Below are 19,705 nucleotides of genomic sequence, written 5' to 3'. Positions count from 1 at the left end.
GGTATTCTTGAATCTCTGGATTATGTGAGCACACCTCCCATTCTCAGGGCAGAAGCCATTCTGAAAAAGTAACATGCAGTTGCATAAGCAAAGACTATGTTTACAACAATTCTCATATAATACTTTATATGCGCTGTAATCTGAATAAATATGGGTTGTGCAAGCTTATATAGGGTGTTTCCTAGCTTTTGAATGCTTGATTGTTTTTTTAAGCTGATAGATGTCCATCTGTGCAATATTTAGTTGTGAAACGAACGGTATATGGTGACAGGGCATGGCATAATGGCATGTTGCTTTGTAGCCTACCAGTATTTGGTAACAGACGGTGAGGTAAGTGGAGCGCAATGATTTTTGTAGCACGGATAGGATGCGTATCAACACCGCGCTGATAATATTGGCATTGCACCTGTAACACTGCGTGCCTTTGGCTTGAAATTCCCTCAACAACCTGGGGCGCTTCTGTGGAGGCCTTCTACAGCCTCCATTGGTTTTGGACCTTTTGGTTGGTATCAGCCAGAATTGACTTAGTATGTCAATATTCAAGTTTCTGGAAATTTAACAGAAACAAGTGAAATCCCTGTGGTGACTGATGAGTTGCTGGGTATCTACCTCAGGTGTTGGATGCACTGAGCAGCCATCCCCACGCACCCATACCACTCTGCCACGGGCCCGCCGGGTGCCCGCGTGTGGCGTGAGGCGCGGCAGCGCCCCGAGCAGGCCAGGCCGCCTCCTCCGGTGGTGGCCTCGGGGCGGGGGGGAGCGGGGGAGACAGCGACGAGCCACCGCGCTGCCACGGGGCCGCTGCGCCGGCTGCCCATCTGCGTGGCGGCGTGTGGGGCCGTGGGCGGCGCGGCCCAGGCCTGGGGACCGCGGGGATGAACGGTTTCACAGGCCGCCACGGATGAAGGGGGAGGTGGTTTGGCACAGCGGGGCCGGGCGCCACGGCGGCGGCCGTTGGCGGGGGGCGCACGCCCTTCCCCACCCGCCGCCTGAGGGAACGGAGGCGCGCGCGGACTCGAGGCGTCGGCGCAAACCCCCAACCGCTCCGCCCTCCTCCTCGCGCCCCCCGCACGCGCCCGGCCGCCCCACCCGCCGTACTAGGTGGGGCTTTTGGAAGCCACCAACCCCCAGCGTCCTCGTCCTGCCGAGCGGCGGGGCGAGCAGCCAATAGGCGGGCGGGTACCGTCTGCGTAACGGCCAACGGGAGCGGCTCTTTCAGGACCGCTGTCCGAGCCCCTCAGAGCGGCGGGGGACGGCGCGGGGAGCGGGGCAGTGAGGCGCGGCGGGACGCGCCGCCCGGAGCAGGTTAGCGGCCGCCCGGGCTGTGGCGGGAGGCCGAGGCGAGGCCGCGGGCCGAGGCCGCTCCATCTTCTCCTGCGGTCCGTGAATGGGGGGCGCGGAGAGAGCCGGCCGGCGGCGCGCGTTTCCGGGAGGCTGCTGAGGCGGCGGGGGGGAGGCAGGCAGGCGCCGGGGAGCTCTGAGGTGCGTGGTGGTGGCGGGCAGGCCGGAGGCGCGTTACAGATGGAGGAGCTCGGTCGCCGGGATCGATGCTTAGAAAGGGGGGGGAGCCCTAGGCGCTTCCCGGAGCGGCTGTTTCGGCACTCCCCTGGGCGAGGCCGAAAGCCCCGGAGTCCGCGGCGGCCCGCTCCACCTGCCCCTGGGCCCGGAGCCGCAGGGTACCACCCATCTCCCCGTGCTCGCCCTCGCCCGCCCGCTCTGCCCTGCCGTCGCTGGATGGGCCTCTTGCGAGCAGCGGCGCCCCGGCCCTTCCTGCGAAGCAGCTCCGGCTTCCCCCGGCTGCGGCCGTGGCGCCGCAGTAGTTCCCCTTTCTCGGAGCCCGTGTGGTTGCGTCTAGCGCGAAGAATAGTCTTACGGGAAAAGGCCACGAGTTTTTGTCTCCAGCTTAGAAGAATGTGTGGGCAAGGGAACCGAAACGGTCCGTTTCTTCAAACAGGAGCCTCAGGTCAACGGGTCCATGCGCCAGGAAAGAGTAGATTGAGAGCTGTGGTAGCTCCTGGTGTGTGCGGTAGCCCCCGGCTCCGGGTAGAGGGTTGGAATCCTTGTGGAACCGGAGCCGCGTGGGTCTACAGAAAGACTGTCTTGAATGAAGTTTAAAATGTGGCTAATGACAGAGATACGTTGATTGGTAGCAAACTTGCAATTGAAACCAGGTTGAATCCCATGGAAATAGAAACCTTTAATTTCATTTAACCTATTTTACAGCTTTAGCAACTGAAAGCTTTTGATATTTTAATAACTGTTTAAATCATAATTAAAGTAGAAGTGTAACATGTAAGAGTCTTACTACTTGTGACATCCATTTGTACTGTAGCAGGCTAGAATTTCTTGACCCCCAACTTCCCCAATTTGTGTATCACATCTGTGCTTCATAACCTTTACCATTATTTCAGCAATTTGGAGATTGCATATTAGGTATATATGTCTAGGATCTTTACTCTTCAGCTTTTCTACCCTGTTTTTATACCCTCACAAATGTAGATGGCTTAAAAATCAGCCATTTCCCCATCCAAAACCTCCCACAACTGGATATGAAAGACTGACTCTGCGGGTTTAGGTGTTTTTGTGGGGTTTTTTGGGTTTTGTGGTTTGTTTTGTTTTTGGTTTTGGTTTTTTGTTTTTTTTTTTTTTTTTAATCCTAGCTGTTGCAGAGCTATAAAGTAACATACAAATCGAGATGTCTATCTTTTTACTGCAAGTACTTTGTCTTTATTTACTTTATGCTGGACTGCAGGTCTATGAAGCTTTACTGGAGACAATTTTAACAGTAGAAGCACAGGGGGCAGTTGTTTTCCATTAAATGTGACTGTATAATGTAGAGGTATGTTTTGGACATGATAAATATTTTTCTTTTCTGTAGTTACAAAAAAAACCCCAACCTGTCAACATCCTAGTCATCCTAAGCAGCTGATATTTGTCAGTAAAAAGTTAGCACTGAAGCAAAACTGTAACTTCTGTAGTGGCGAAGAATTTCTCCTCATTTGGTATATTTGGTATTTAGTGCTCCTCAGACTTTGAAAATGCAGAGGATACCTACTAGCCAGATGTGAGCAGAGACCATCACCCAGTGTGAGTTTGATAATGCAACTCCTGACAGTATGATGTGATTCTGCTTAAGAGACTCATCTTTGAAAGCTGGAGTAATAGGTATCTAGAAATACCTGTACTAATGTTTCTCCTGCAAATGGAGAATCAGTCCATCCATAGAACCTCTTAGCTCCTGAGAGGCCAAACTGAATCTCCTCCTGACTACTAAAAGCTAAGGGTCCTTTGTCATCTTCCTGTTTCTGAGTTCTGGCTCTTGTAGGAACTCGCAGTTCCCCACAAGCACCACCCTTCCAGTGCTTGGAAGGGATATAACAAACTAAAACAGTTATACAGCAATTTAGATAGTTTAAACAAGTGCTAGGAAATGTACTAGAAGTCATTGAAAACACAGCTGTGTCATTGCAGTGACTTAAGGCTTGGTTAGCTTCTCCAGCCAGAAATTGTGTGTTTGGTGTGTGTTGGTTTTTTTTTTGTCACAAAATATTCAGTGTTTGAGGAGGGTCTGTGTTCAGTACAATATGCCAGTTACTTGTCTGTGTGAAGCAGAGCTGCTGGGTAACTTCAAGCAAACAAACAAAAACTTCTGAAAAGGAGCCAGTATCACTAAAATGTGTACTTGGTTAGTTTGGCAGTTTTCTGTAGGTGGAGAACTTACCTCATGTAAGCCTTTAATGGTTGGGTATTGTTAGTACCTCCATGTACCTCCATAGTGTTTCTCCTGGTTGCGAATTCTGAGCCTTGCAGTAATACAGTCCTCCAGCTATGCTTTATTTAGCCTCAATACTTCTAAAGTTTGGAAGGCACAAACAGTCCTAACAAATACTGTCTCTCTAATTAATCTAAGTATTCCTATCTGCTTTTTTTCTTCTGAGTGTCTTCAACCCAGGGTTTGTAGTGAGGCCCTTCTATAAACTGTTCTTCTTTGCCTTTGTTAAGCTTTTTCCAAACTTTCTCAGTGAATGTGTGACTCCATTAGATGTCTTTCTAATCACACCCAAAGGAAGAAAGCATATGCTTAGTAGATCTTGCTAAGCTGCCACTTAGTATTGATAGATATATATTCACTACATCATGCCAGCCTTTTCATGTCATTGTTCAGCTTGATGTTTGTAAATTTTTAGGGTTTCTTGTGCAGTAGGCATAATTGATAGATCCAAATAACACACCCATTAGTGTAAATAGAACTTAAGGTTGGAGCCCTTGGCAGATGTTGATCATGTTGTTTGTTTTTTTTTTTTTTAAATAAGGTGATTGTTTTCTTAAAACTCGTTTGAAAGCTCTCTGTTTATGTGTTAAACATGTTTTCACATCACCTGGAGATGGAATATAGCAAGTTCTTACATGGTGTGTGCTTTACGGTAATAACTTAATTTCTGAACTGATATATGCCTTCTGTGCAACTTGGAGAAATGAGGTTTATTATACCAAAAGAGACTTTTTTTTTTCCTTTCAACATACACTTGTTTAATGTTTGAGCTTAGTCTTCAATTCAGAAAAACATCAACTTACAGCCTAGTTATAAAGGGGTAGTAAAAACATTTTACTTTGTTTTAATTCATTTTCAGAGGAGGGACTTAATATAAAAGAAATGTAATTACAGCAAATCAAGGGACCACTCTAGTACTTTGACTCAAAAAAATTACTCAAAAGTAATTTCAAAGTCTTTTGGTACAGAATACCTCTGAATAGAAGCATAAGTGAATGGAAAATTGTAGTAAAATCAGAATTTTGGCAGAAAGAAGGTTTGTGAACACATGTGTAAGAAGTATCTGTGTACCCATATGCATTATATACCTCTAATGACAAAGTTTTGCTGAGGTCGGGTTTCCCTTCAGTAAGACTTAAAGGATAAAAAGAGGTTAAAGACCTCATGATTTCAGGCACAGCCCTGACTCCAGTGTCTTGCTTTCACAATGAAGTCTTCAAATGGCAAATGAAACAGGGCTGAATTCTGCTAACAAATTATTGGGCGATCATGGGTTAGTTAGTCCAAATTCACTGTCTTTCTAAAGCAGATGAGTGAATACTACACTTAGTTTTTGTCATTGTTGTGTTAAAGGAGGTTACAGAACTGCTTTAATGTCTGGTATCAATCTAGATTTTGGTATCAAAATGCTGTAGTGCTGTTAAATAGTTCATATGCAGTATTAGTTAAGTCTCACCTAAATCAGTTTAATAACACTTCTTACCTGGAATGTATATACTGTCAGAGGTAGCATATCCAAGAGGAACGTGACTTGAGGAGCATACAGTCCAGGAAAAACTTCAAGTATCTAGCATATTTCTGTGGCTAAGAATAGTGAGGAGCAGAATTGTTTTTTAAAAGCAAGTCTACTTTATTTGAGGACATAAGGCTATACACTTAGTTAATATAAACTTTGACCTAACTATATTAGTTGCTCTAACTGGTGTGGTGTTTCAATAGATAGATGGTTTAAAGTGCACAGATCTCTTCATTGGTAGTAGATTCGTCTCTTTGAACATCTTTGAGAGTGAAGAATATAACTAGTTTGAAATGTCTATTGTTATTTTTCTTTAATATACCAAGTGCCAACCACAAGTTTGCTGTAGTCCACGTACAGCTTTGGGTTTTCTGGTGGCATTTATACTGCAGTTGTGGTGACTTAGGTATAATCTTTCAGATTGATTTAGTTTTGTTGTGTTTCATTGATTTTTAGAGATCATCATTAAAGGCATCTTGGTATACGTGAGAGAACTTACCCTGAATCCATTCCAGTTACTTGTCTGGAAAGTGTGTAGTGAGACACTTACCATCTGGCATACTACTAGGCATAAGCCAAAGACTGGTAAGCTAACATTAAATTAGTGGACCCATTTTGATAATTCTTCAAAGCTTAGTAGTTCTGTTTAGCTTTGAAACCTGGCAATGTGTTTTCCAGCTCCTGGAGATGTGTTAAATTTCCTTGGCAGGTTTATCCTACAGGTGACTGTGGCTTACAGCTAGTGAAGAAAATGACCTTGCAGAGAGTAGATAAGAATGTTGATGAAGTCTAAAACATGTATAAGCTTGCCTTTCTGCTAATTGTGGGAAGAATCCCAAATCTTCCATGTGATTGTGAAGTTTGGAATAGGTATGCTTTAAGGTTAACTTACATCAAAAGCTGTTTATAACAGGAAATACAATGTTCCATCGTTTCAGTCTCTACTCATCTTCTAAAACAGTATCTTTCACAGATAAGGTTTCTCAATGGATATAACCTTGGACCGTGAGGACAAACAAACTGTCATCTGTTGGTGATATGCTGGATAGGTATTGTCCAAATAGGGCAGATCATTGACCCTTGTGGTGGTTGAAAATGTGGACATTCTGCTGATAGCATTCATTGATTTACTTTTGTGGAAACTAGACACCAAATAAAATGAGACATGATATCATTGTATGACCCAGACTTGTCTTTCTGGCAGTAACCCTGTTTAGATGAGTTAAATATTACTTCCTTTGTTGCCTGAATCTCTCCAATTTCTCGAGTTCTTAGATTTTTTTTTTTTTTTTTGGCTTACTGTAGTGTCCTTGCAATGTGGCAATTGAAGCTCTATATGAGGAACTTCATGATTTTTGTCTGGTGTGGATGCATGCGTGTGTGGTGTTTAAAAATATTTGGTGCATTCAGATTTGTTGACTATTCATCACCTGAATATACATAAAAAAAAAGTTTCTTCCACCTTCTAGACTTTTTTTTTCTGTTATGCTGCTGCTAGTACTAGGTTCAAGCTGTTGGAGGGAAGGGGGAAATTAGTTTGTCAGGCTGTATTTTTGCAGAACTTTGTGGCTTGTTGCTGATGCTTGAGAGGCTGGGAAATGCATGTTTTCTATTTCCTGTGAGTGATAATCTTGGTATGATTGAATTTGGAGGGAGTATGTTGTTGACCTAATGTTTGCCAGTGATAAACTAGAGAACAGACCATTTAATCTCTAACAAGGACACACATGCACACTCTTTCTAGTTGCTGGATTCAGCATTTAAACATTCAGTGGAACTGCAGCAGGCTTCACTGGTGCTTGGAAAGTAAATCTTTAAGCATCTTGATCAGTGTTTGGACAAATTTGAGACTTTTATCTTTTTCCTGTTAAGAACAGAATTGTCCTTGTTTTAAGACTCGGAGACCTCTGTTTGAAGCAATGAGTTAAATATTGCTGCAGTAGCTCTGAAGGCAAACAGAGCTGCTGTTGTTTGCTCCATAATAGCACTTGCTCAGCCTTGGACGCTAGAATTTTTTTTACAAGATGGGGAATGTTGGCTAGAATCCTGGAGTGTGGGGTGTGTTTTGTGGTGGTGGTCTGTTTTGGTTTTTTTTTTCTTTTACTGAAGCGCTTAGGAGCGCTTGATTTATCAAAGGACAGCGCTCTTCAAAGTGTCACCATTGGTTTAGCCCTGAACCTGTGAATTCACAAGTATCCTAGTGTCAGTTTCTCTGTAGCAGCTCAACAGATGCTTCCTTTACCAAAGACTGTTTATCCCTCCAAGTCATCAGGTAATTTTGGTCTTCTCTGTTCTAGAGCAAAAATCTTTTACAGAATTCTTATTAATCCTTTCAGCTGTCAGATTTCTTCTTTTCTTGACTTACTACTTATTAGCTCAAAAAAGAGGCGTGATAACAGGGATTCAGATATTCTAATGTGTGCATTAGACAATTGTGTGTTTGATAGGCGTTATCTGCATGTTTGAAGAGGTAGCTGTTAACAAGTCATTGGATAACTGGTGAAAATATGTATTGCTGGTTAATAGCTACAGTTCAGCAATTGCAAACATGCATCAAGTTGCACTCTAAAACTAGATAAAATGGTTGCTGACTCTTAAATATCAACCTCAAACCGCTAAATTTGATTTTGTTATGTGTCGGCCCAAACCATGATCCTATGTTGTCTTGCAAGGCGGGTATTTTTTCTGGATCTACTCCAATCTGTTAGGTGTTAGAGGTCAAACTAAATTTCCACTGGGAACTACATCTATTTCTGAACTGTGTAGTTTTTTTTTTTTAAAACACAACAAAACAAACACAAAAAAACAACCACAGTTGTGTTGTAGTTCTTCAGTAATTTGCTGCCATAAAGACCTTTAAAAGGTAAAACACAGGTTATACCTGTGTGATAAGTCCCTTCTGAGCTTGAAATTAGGAGTTGCCAGCAATGCTATGCTATCTGGCATGTGGAGATGCATTCTCAGAGAAGGCAGGGAAAGGTAGGTGGAGAATGGGAACATTCTTTCCCTTTCCTGTGGTTGAGATAACCTTCCTTTCTAGTAGGGCAAAACATAGGCTGCTGATTTCAAACTTTGTTGGTTCACACCTAGATTCCATACATGGGTTTTACCCTTAATGCAAATTTGGTGCTTCTCACAATCCTATTGTTTATTGCTGTAACTTTGGCAGCAATGTATACTTCTGAAAAGTTTCTGTAAAGGTTATCAATTCTGTCTTCTAGCTGGAATCTTCTAGAAGAATGGAAGTAGAAGACAAATTTGGTGTGAAAAATTGCTGTGAATAAAGTCTACGAGAGGTTAGTTGTAAGGAGAGCAGGCTAAAGGGAAATGGTGTTGAGAGTTTCTCAAATGTTTCTGTCAATCCTTTTTGGGGAGCGGGGGGGAGCTAGCCTGCAAATATATGGGTGTTGCTGCCTCTCAAGTGCAAATGCTAGTATTTGTGTATGTTTGTGGTTTTTTTAAATGATCCACTTCATTATACTTAATCATAGCTTTGGATCTGGGTATTGTGTAGATCTAGTATTCTGTAAGAGTTTCAGGAGAATAATATAGTTATTTTCGATCTGATACCAACCTCATACTCAAAGGAGTATTGTCAGAAAAAATTGAGGCAGGAAACTTTCTGATCTCTCTGGCTTCTAGTTTTCTTTACATCCTATGACCCTGAATATTGTCAGATTTTTCGGTTAGCTAAAAAGCTGGACCATAGCAACACAGATGCTTCCACTGGCAGCCTAACTTTTTTCATTGTTTCAATAAAAAACATGAAAAAAAAAAAAAGGGTAGGCAGGTAAATTAGTAACAAGATTATGTAGAAACCATAATAAAACTGAATCTTGGTGAGAAAATTGGTACAGTAATGGTTGCATGAGTTTTCTGTTCCCTCTTTGAGGGAACGGAAGTCTTATCCTATATGTGGGAGCAAGCATACAGATTTTTAGGAGGAAAAGGATTTGAATGGTGTATGCAAAGACCATGAAAACAGAAGCTATGGAAGGACATACTTGAATAGCAGAGAACATTAATTGTGACTTCAAGAGCCACAGTGAAGACAACAGGCCTGTATCTTAAGGTTGAACAGGAAAAAATGACTCATAAGCATGCTGTATCTTGCTCTCCACACTTTGTTGCAGGAGGTGTGCTTTGAAATTTGCATTAAAGTTTCTTAAGTATGTGGCAAAAGTGGTTTAATGTAAATAGCTTTTTCCCTCCATCTACTTCTTTCAATCTCATCAACCTTCAAAGAAACAATTTTGGATGATATACTGTGGCCAGTGGAAATAGTAGTGCTTGTTCTATTCTAAAGTTGCTCTTGTATCCCATTATCAGTTTTTAGATGCTTCACTAATAAATGCAGGAGCTAACCTTTTCAAAGAAGGAACTTAAAATACTATTTGGAGTGTTGGACCAAAAACTGTAAGACTTTATTCCCAGACTCCTGAAACTGGGGTTTGTGCAGGTGATAACTCATTTCTGGGAAGTAATCATTTGGAGCTTGTTCAGAAGCTTCATTGTGATATGAACATGTGAAAAAGACACCACGATTGCTTTAATTATGGCAGATACTGGAGATGTAGACAAGCGTTCCTAAAACTTTTACTTAGTTTTCAGGCAAAAAGTGCAAATTAAGCCTGTAGTTGTTCACTCCTAACATACAAAATTTTGCATGTATTCCCTGGTAAGTTCCTGCTTGCAGTAGCCTGCTGTTTCAAAAGAACTAAGCATATTTAGAAGTTACATTCCTTATTCTTGAGTGGTAGGTGAAGAAAGGCTCTCATCCTGTTCAGGTATTCAGGGTTGTTAATTCTTCTTTGCTTAAGAAACATTCCAGCTGTGTTTAAGGAAATTCACTTTTGTTGTTTTTTTAGTATTATGGCTTTATGGAATCTGTCCGTTACGGTAGTGGTTTGGTCATAATGATTTGTGTGTGGATCTGCTATAGGAGACTATAACTAGACTTTCACTACATCAGCTTATTTTTATGTCTAATTAGAAAGATTGGTAAAGCATGGTGGAAATGTATCCATATGCTACAGTCTTCTACAGTAAGAGTGAGCTGTTTAAGGGTTACGGTAAAGATGTTGGTATATCAGACTTAACAGAATGGCTTGAACTCTGGCCTGAGGCACCAGTTGAGTCCCAAAGGTTGTGGTCCGAAGACCACATTAGTGTGAGAAATAGCAGTGTATTTGTCCTTAAAGTCCTTTAGTTTCCAGTACCTAGAATTAGGCATAATTTCTTTCCCCTCCCTTGATCAACCACTTGGAAATAATAATTCTCATAGTTAACTTCCTAACTAAAGCAAAACCCACAACACTTCTGAGCTTTGTGCTGGATTTGAGTAACAATCCCTTGCACTTCATTCTATTAGGAGGTGTGTTTGGCTAACTCAAATCTCCAGTTTGTGTGAGAATTCTAATCACTTGGGGGGGGGAGAGGGGAACCCAACAGACTTAATTGATGAAAAGGTTGGAAATCTATAGCATTTGTGGAACTATAGGTTTTTTGTCATCAATATAAAACCAGCAGCTCTCATACCAAGCAACTAACTATACCTTCTCTCTGGCCTAGCATAATTTGTAGGAAGGCTCAGCCTAACACTGACAGGGGACTTTGCTGACACAGGCAAAATACCAGGGCCAGCAATTGGCAGATGCCTGGCTCCCTGTTTTCTGTCAATGTATTTGAATTATCTACTTGTGATTATATTTTAATGATATGACCTTTAGTTTACATGGAACAGCCACTTAGAGCAGTAAAGGACCATGCACATAGAGGTAAAAATAGACTGAAGTTGAGCTGTTCTGCTAGACAGAGCATCTAATTCCTTAAGACTCTGTTAACGGGCAGTTTACAATAAGTTCTAGGATGACTGTAGTGACCCTGTGGGACTCTTTTGGAATGTGGTGAAAAAAGACATCTTTAATTACTGGTTATAGGTAAAAAAAAAAAAAAGGCTGTTAAGCATTTCTTTCTGGTATGAGATCGAATGTTTGCATCTCTGCTGTTTATTTATATCTTCTGCAAATCTGAACTCCTAGAAGATCTTTAATATACTTTTGTTTTTAACTTTTGTTAAGGTCATGATGGTTTCCATCCCTGAATACTATGAAGGAAAGAACATCCTCCTGACAGGAGCTACAGGTTTCATGGGAAAAGTGCTTCTGGAAAAGCTGCTCAGATCCTGTCCTACAGTGAAAGCAGTATATGTGTTGGTAAGACACAAAGTAGGGCAGACACCTGAAGCTCGAATAGAAGAGATTACCAGCTGTAAGGTATGTGCCATACGCTCACAAAGTACACTTTTGTCTTTCTTGATAACATTCCCATTTCATTTGGAGAACAACTTCGGTTTATCTATAGCAAAATATTGTTGTTAAATGTTTTTTCATTCTAACAGAAACATAAAATTCAAGACCTGGCAGTGCTTCTGTAGCTGATTTTCAAGCTCTTAGTCTCTAACAAAGCCAGTAGTGGAAAATTATCCTGTATTTAATTCAGGAGGAGGATGTTCAGCTGTAATGCAAATTTGAGAAGTAAACTACCTGAGTTAAAACTTGTTAAGAGACTATATAATCAAATGCAAGAAACAGTGTGGACTGGGAGTTGTAAGATGGGATTGAGACCCTTCTTTAGATCTCAAGCGAGTCACCTTTTCTCTTTGCCTTATTTTCTTTTCTGTAAAATGAGGCTTAGTACATGCTTTTTCTTGAATGTGCTATTGGATTTACCATTAAGCAAGAATATGTGATCTCAACAGGTTGTTTAAATAGTTTGTTTGTAAATGGAGCAGAAATGTTTGTCTTAATAGATTCTGTTATGCATTTCCGTTAGTCTTACAGATTACTATATACCTGTGACAACAAAGGAAAAGCACTGAAATTCTGAGCTGTGTAATTATCAAAGTGGCTCTCTAAATGATTTTCTGTGCAAGCTGGGTAGGATGCTTTTCCTCCTAAAAAGACTCATTACCTTGATATTAGGGTGAGCTAGGCTGGACCTACTACATGCAGAACCGTCCATCACTGTTGCCCATCTCTCTGCTACAGATTATCTCCTTTATGATAAGAAGGATGAACAAGAACGGGAGAGGTTTCTAGTATGAACTTTGCTAAAGCAGAATTTGTTTATTTCTATCCAGGTCTTTCTCTTATGAGAGATGGGAGTTGGCAGTTTAATTTTTCAGGCTTAGGAAATAAGTTGATGCAACGTAGTCTCTATGAACTGTGTGCCTAGAAGGTGCTTAAAGGGAATCAATAACAAAGTATGAATGCATTTCGGCTAGGAGGGGTAAGTTGTTTAAAATAAGGCAATGAATTGCTACAATTCTGACTAGTTAAGATTATAGCAGACACGAGGATGGCTGTGTCCCTGGTAAATTACTTTCTGTAACCATGTCAAAACTGTAGCTCATTGCTCAAAAGCCTCTGCTTGTAGTCCCATGCAATGTCATAGAATGCAACAGAATGAGTTACAGTGGGGTTCTGCTTTAAAATCAAGTCGCAAATTCTCTCTACATAAAACCCTCAGTTTGTCACTCCCTGAAACAAGGAAAAGATCAGAATTGTAGAATGGATCAGGTTGGAAGGGACCTTAAAGATCATCTAGTTCCAAACCCCTGCCATGGACAGGGACACCTTCCACTACATCAGGTTGCTCAAAGCTTCATCCAAGATCACAGAATCGCAGAATGGTCAGGGTTGGAAGGGACCTCTGGAGATCATCTAGTCCAGCCCCCCTGCCAGAGCAGGTTCAGCTACAGCAGGTTGCTCAGGACAGTGTCCAGGTGGGTTTTGAATGTCTCCAGAGTGGGAGACTCCACAACCTCTCTAGGCAGTCTGTTCCAGTGCTCTGCCACCCTCAAAGTAAAGAAGTTTCTCCTCATGTTTAGATGGAACATCCGGTGTTCAAGTTTGTGCTTGTTACGTCTTGTCCTATCACTGGGCACCACTGAAAAAAGACTGTTCCCATCCACCTGGCACCCTCCCTTTATTATAAGCATTGATAATATCCCCCCTCAGTCTTCTTTTCTCTAGACTAAAAAGACCCAATTCCATCAGCCTTTGAGATCTTCAGACTAAACCGAGACGAGAAAGGAAAAGCTTCTCAATCCCCTTTTTGCATACATTATTACCCAAATAAAAAGTAGGGAATATTTGGGCAGTGAGGAGAGCAGCAGTAGTGTGTGCTGACTTAAACTTCAGTAAGACTTAAACCTTAGTATAGCTTTTGGGAAACTGGGGGGTTGTAAAAGGCTTTTAAATTTGAGTCCAAATCTTCTGCTTATAGTCTATACCAACTCCTACTGAGGTAGCAATGTCCTGGTAAGCAGGACTACTGCTTGAGGCAGTCCTACATCTTAGTACCTAGAGTAAGGACATAAAGGGATGGCGTTGTACATCTATGCAGAGATGTAGATAGGGCCAGATGTTTGTTCTGTCTTTATCACCTGATTAGACGAATTAGATTGAAATTGTATTGTTTAACTGGCATTAATGTAAGCCAGATTCCTCCACAAAACTTTGAAAATTTTTAATAGGATCTGTTGTCTTAAGTTGTAAGGGCTCTGCCAGTGATTTTTCACAATTTGGGTAGACTCATTTAGTGTTCTACAGATGCTTGGACATACTGTTTCCTGAAGAGTTTAAAATCTGAATGGGTGAATGTGATAATTAAAATAAATTGAGCTGCAATTAGTGAAAAAATGTTGAGATTTCTACTTGCTTTGGACTTCAGATATCTAATTCTTCTGTTAATCTGCCATGTGCTGTAAGTGTTTGTTCTTGTTCTCCTTTGTACCAGTATCAGTGCTAGTATGAGGCATGTAGGAATAATGTATGGCTATGGATGTAAAAAGGGGCAGAACAGATACAACATACAAACTAAAAGTACTGAACTGGTTCTTTAAGTGCTTATCCTTGGGACTGCTTTTCCAGTATAACGTGTGGTATGACTCATTAATGTGGTTAAAAGATAGTTGCTTCAGTTCTGTGGAGGTAGGTGCCATCATTGCAACTAAAACCAGCATGTTTATTTTCAAAATGACAGGGGTCTTCCTGCCCTTAGGTGAGCACTCTTTGCTGTACCTCTAAGAATTGCAGAGGCTTTAAATGCTGTCTTGGCAGCTTTCTCCTTTAAGGTGAAGCTTCATGTTTGGGAAATGAATTCAGGACCTCTATCCCTAGAGATGTCCCATAATCTCACTATAGCATTGTAGTAGCACTCCTACTTTAGGTGGCCACACAGTGAACTGCATTAGCTCGCAGTTGAGCTGAAATATATCTGGCAAAAAAAAAGTGTTTTTCAGCTGGACCCCCAAGCTGGTACAATCACACAACTGTTGGGCTACTTGCTATTGCCACTGCAGGAGAAGCAATGTGAAAATAAAGAAGTAAGGAGAGGAACCAATCTGTTTGGTACCTATACAAACTTATATTGCCTTAAGAGTCATGAAACTGTACCTTTAGGTGGCTTGATTTATAGTTCAAAATGAATTAACTTCTCTTCATTCTGTAAGGAAACATCTTTCAACTGTTTGCACTTGGTATAACTGTGCTTGGAGCGGGGGGATAAAAAAAGTACTGCTGCGATTTTGATACATTTTAGGTGACTTGTGTTGAAGCAGGTGCTAGGATACCAGCCACTGTAGAATTAAGAGGGGTCTGCTCTGGTGAAACTTTCAAGTGTGTTTTATTCCCAGAGTACTATTTTGCTCAGGAGAACCTGCATACTAATGAATGTAAGCAAGATAAGGCAAGAGTTATCTGCATGTGTGAAGCCAAATGGTTAGAACCCAGTTAATTATGAGGAAAATATATGGTGGAATATAAGATGGGTGAGATTTTCTCAGTGAGAATAGTTGAACACCAATTTAAGACTTGATCAGATGTTCTAACATGATATGCAGCCTGTCTTTTTTTCTTTTAACTAGCCAGAGAAACAATTTTTTTAATCTGAAATTTCCCCAAAAACTGGCATAATTCCAGGATAGCATTTCTTAATCACTTCAGATTTTTAAAGCTTGATGAAAACTTTCTAAACTTAAAAACCAGCATGACTTGTGCAAGTCTATAAGAATTTGAATAGTTATTATCAAGCTTGGGAAGTGGGCAGATCTTTCCTTTTCCTCAAAGAAAAGAGATTACAGTATTTAGACTGCTCTTTAAAATTTCTTTGAGTCCTGGTGTCTAATAGAGACCATTCCTTATTTCTTATGATATTGACAGATCTGGTTTTAAGGATAGGGATGAGTAGTAAAAAAGAAATTTAAGTGCAATTTGAAATCTTAATACCTTCAGTATGATGCATGCAATACTGCTTTCACTGTGAGGGATAAAGTGTGCACAACTTCATCACTGAATATGTTCAGGCAGAAAATGTGGGGATTTTCTTCACTTAAATGAAACATGTATCTCTTATCTTCACTGGCTTTTAGTTTGAATTTTTAGTCCTTTTTTTTTTTTTTTTTTTTTTGACAGCTCTTTGACAAGTTGAGAGATGAGCAACCAGACTTCAAAGCAAAAATAATAGTAGTTACGAGTGACCTTACACAGCCTGAATTGGACCTTAGTGAACCAATCAAGGAAGAACTTATAGAATGCACTAATATTATATTTCATTGTGCCGCTACAGTCAGATTCAATGAAACACTAAGGTAAGTCTAAAATTCTGTATACTCTGGTCTGGTAAACCAGTGGTACTCAAAAGGAGGGGGTAAATCAAATGTCTGCACAATCTTTCAAATACTCAGCCTATTGGGCTACTTCATGTACTTTGATATTTGTGCTGGGTCAATTTCATGGTGCCCCTTAAAGTAATAATCTTTTCCCCAAAACTTATCTTAAGCTGTTGAGTTTTCATTTGCTCTCCTTAGGAAGATGTAGGCATAGTATTTAGATGTACTTTGCTAGAGGTTAGAATTAACTCTCCTCAACATGGAAAACTTCATTATTTTTCTTTTTAAAGCTTTAGGCAAAAAGACAAATCTCATACTAGCACTTACAAGAATAATTCATTTGGTTTCTAGTTTTGGTATAGGCCCTTAAGGATTTGTGTGGTGCTTTGTTTTTTTGGGAGGGGAGGGAGGGGGCGTGTTGGTTTGTTGTTGTGGGTTTTTTTGGTTGGTTGTTTTTTTGGTGGGGTTTTTGTTGGTGTGGTGGTGGTGGTTTTTGTGTTGTATCTTTTTTTTTTTTTAAACTAAATCTCTGTGCCTGAATTTCAAAGTCTTTTTGAAGGGAAGCTGTTGAAGAGACTAGGGAACATGTTGCTATTCTGAGTCTTCCTAACATCGTGTGTTGCTCTGATCTCTGGGATGGGTAGAAAGAGTAGGAATAAGCTGTAGCTATACATACTGTGCTCACTAGTAATATTAGAGCTCTTTTCCTAGTGTGTGAAAGGGACACAAACTACTCCCTTAACCTTCCTTGTTAGAAGGGGAATGCATATTTTCAGAGGATAACTTTTTGACAAAACTGGATGTGGGGGAAGTTGTAGCACTTGCTCTCTACCTGATGAACAAACAGGAGATTAAGTACTGCTCAGCTTTCTCCATGTCTTCAGAAAGTCCTTCGTTAAGAACAGAGTTTTGCATTGGAAAGAGTAGGGAGTAGATGCACAGGGAGAAAGATGAAAACTAAAAGTTGACAACTTTTATGTTGTACTGAAAATCTATTAAGGAAATACTACAGAAAGGAGTACCAGATACAAGAAAAGACTATATTTGCTTTTTGGCAAAAACAATGACTGGATTTAGTGTTGAAACAATGGAATAAATATCCAGTTTGGGTAAACAACTGTGACCAATAGCTACAATTTTTATGGGGGGAGGGGAGGCAGTAAAGCAACTTTGAGATAAAACACTTCTCAACTCGGATTTTCTTTCAGTTGTTACAAAGGCTGGCACTATCTTTCTAAGAATGCTATACTGTCTGATGAAATGTCATAAGGTAGCCTGTGTTTATCACTGTTTTATGGTCCTGAAATGTTAAGGAACTGCCAATGTGACAGAAACATGGGAGTTTAAAGCAATTTGGAAGAGTGGTGGAATGGGTTCTTGGTATAAAAAGCCTCTGGCAGTTTCTGCTTTCTTGGTGGGCCCAGTATGTTGTTCAGCAAAATAGATAATCCGAGCGTTTCTTAGGTGCTCTGTCCTCAACTCTTCTAACATGTGCTGGAATGATTGGAGGAACCTTACAAACTTGAAGACTACCTAGAGAAGCCTTCATCAGATATTTAACAGAAATAACTAATGTAAAGTTCAGAATACTTGGCTTGGGGACAGTGGTAGGAATAAAGTCAAGAAAGCAAAATACTTGGGTTTACTTTGAAACTTTTCCTAATTTGTACTTACTGTACACTTCTGTAACTTAGTGTTTTGTACAGGTCTGATTATGAACTCCTATCTTTGACTTCTTGAAAGAGGCAGTGAAGACTGAGAACAATAGCTTAGAAAAAAGAACAAACCAAAACCAACACACACACACCCCCACCCCCCCCCAACAACACCGACAAACCACACCACACATTTATTCAGAAGTAACATTTTCCATTGATGTTAATTGCTTTGGGATAGTGGTCCCCCTCTTCTGTCCCCCACAATGTTTCAGTAATAACGTGTGATAAAACAATCTTAAACTTGGTGCTTATTTGGGGGGACTGAGGTTTTTTTTTTGTTAATGTAACACTTTATTGCAAAGATTTTGATAAAGCTTTATGTAGCTGTATTCTTGAAACTTAGTTGATTAGGACATTGTACAAGAAAACTAATGCCCATAGCAAGTTTTATAGGCTGGAGAGAATATCAGAATTGTATAAAATAATCATAGTAAGCTGTTTTCTGATGGGAATTGAAGAGATATACCTACTCTATTACAGTGTTAAGACCTCTATATTACTGAGAAGCAGCGCAGTTGGGAGATGAAAGTGTGGTTCTTGGTGGTTCCCCCCCCCCCCCCCCCTTTTTTTTTTTTCTTCCTTCCTATTGTGTTAGTGAGCTTTGTGCTGTCTTACAAGAAGATGCCAGTCTCCTGTAAGCCTTCCTTCTGAGTTAGTGACCTAACTCAGCTTGAACTAGGAAGTTCAGAGATGCATCTCATGTGGCAGCTAGGTGTTGTGTTGCATTATTTTCTTCACATTATGAAAAATGTAGGATTGTGATTTAGCTGACTTTCCCACTCTAATAATGGAGTATGAGGATGCCAGTAAGAACAGGGTAAAACTTGGGAAAATTATCCTGAACCTTGAGATATCTTCTAGATTAAGACTGTGGCATGTTGTTCTAAGCAGAAAGTTAGGACACTGTCCATGCTGCTTTTTTTGAGGGGTTGGCACATTTAGGAGCTCTTCACATACCCATCACTGAGGCATTTAGGAGTGAATTGACTAGTTATTTCTTTTTGCTTTATTTTTGTCTTGCTTTCTGCTAATCAAATTTCTGTTTAATCAACAGAGATGCTGTTCAGTTGAATGTGATTGCTACACAACAGCTCCTCTTCTTGGCACAGAGAATGAAGAATCTGGAAGTCTTCATGCACGTTTCAACTGCTTATGCACATTGCAATCGAAAACAGATTGAGGAAGTAGTTTATCCACCTCCTGTTGATCCCAGGAAATTGATAGATTCTCTTGAGTATGTGTTATGTTTTATGAAGCTATTTAAGTAATCTGTAACCACTTGCTTCCTAGTAATGAAGTACCAAAAAATGGCTAGTAACCTGAAAGATGAAGAAATTACTTCTGCTGGTCCTGCAAGTCTGACAGCATGGCCGACACTTGCCTTTTCTGTAAAGCAGATGGGCTAGTGTTTTATGGTCACTTTCAGCTGAGCTAGGTGTGGAGTGGTACTGAAGGAGAGGGATGCTCATACCTTCTCATGATGACTCCTGTATGCTGAGAATTTAGCTGTATGATGAGCTGAATCAGGAGCTATTCAAACCAAAAAAAGCTGTGGTGTTACGAGTGTGCTAGCACTAGCATTGTGAAGGAAAGAGATAAAACCACGACAGCCTCCACTACATCCTCCTAAATGCCATTGCAAGATCAGACTAAGATACTGAAATAATATTACTTAATTAATTCTATAGTGTTTCTGAGCAGTTATGTTAGGTATTCAGAGACTGCAAACAGCAAAAATCTGTTTTCTGTAGCTTTTTAGTCTTGAATTGGGCATTACGGGGAGGGGGGAATACTCATTCTATTTTATTTTTCTGTGTATATTAGCTGTCCTGAGGTCTTATTTAGTAGCTGTCAAACCCTAATTGATACAGGTGGTAAATATAGGATAAGTCAAGTGTAATGTAATAAATAATAATCTCAACTCTAAATCAGTCTCTTCCTTCTTCCCTGCCATACAAAATATCACCCCTGTAAGAGAAGTATGAACTAAAAATAACCAAATAAAAAGTAAAATACCTTCTTTA

General features: G+C 40.5%; 2 protein-coding genes across 3 annotated transcripts in view; both read left to right on the top strand.

The window, feature by feature from the left end:
* Positions 1–19,705, top strand: part of CYB5R2 (cytochrome b5 reductase 2) — a 172,291-nt gene that overhangs the window by 64,454 nt on the left and 88,132 nt on the right. The window lies entirely within an intron of this gene.
* The window catches only part of FAR1 (fatty acyl-CoA reductase 1), a 37,990-nt gene continuing 19,539 nt past the window's right edge, over positions 1,255–19,705 (top strand). The window contains exons 1-4 of the mRNA XM_082485409.1: positions 1,255–1,305; positions 11,369–11,563; positions 15,767–15,942; positions 18,736–18,915. Of these exons, the coding sequence (XP_082341535.1) occupies positions 11,372–11,563; positions 15,767–15,942; positions 18,736–18,915 (548 nt within the window). The 5' untranslated portion in view covers positions 1,255–1,305; positions 11,369–11,371. The remainder of the gene's footprint in view (positions 1,306–11,368; positions 11,564–15,766; positions 15,943–18,735; positions 18,916–19,705) is intronic.

This window comes from Vanellus vanellus, assembly GCF_965231255.1.
Source record: "Vanellus vanellus genome assembly, chromosome: 6".
Taxonomy (NCBI): Eukaryota; Metazoa; Chordata; class Aves; order Charadriiformes; family Charadriidae; genus Vanellus; species Vanellus vanellus.
Note: the sequence above shows the minus strand (reverse complement) of the source record. Positions and strands in the feature narration are given on the sequence as shown.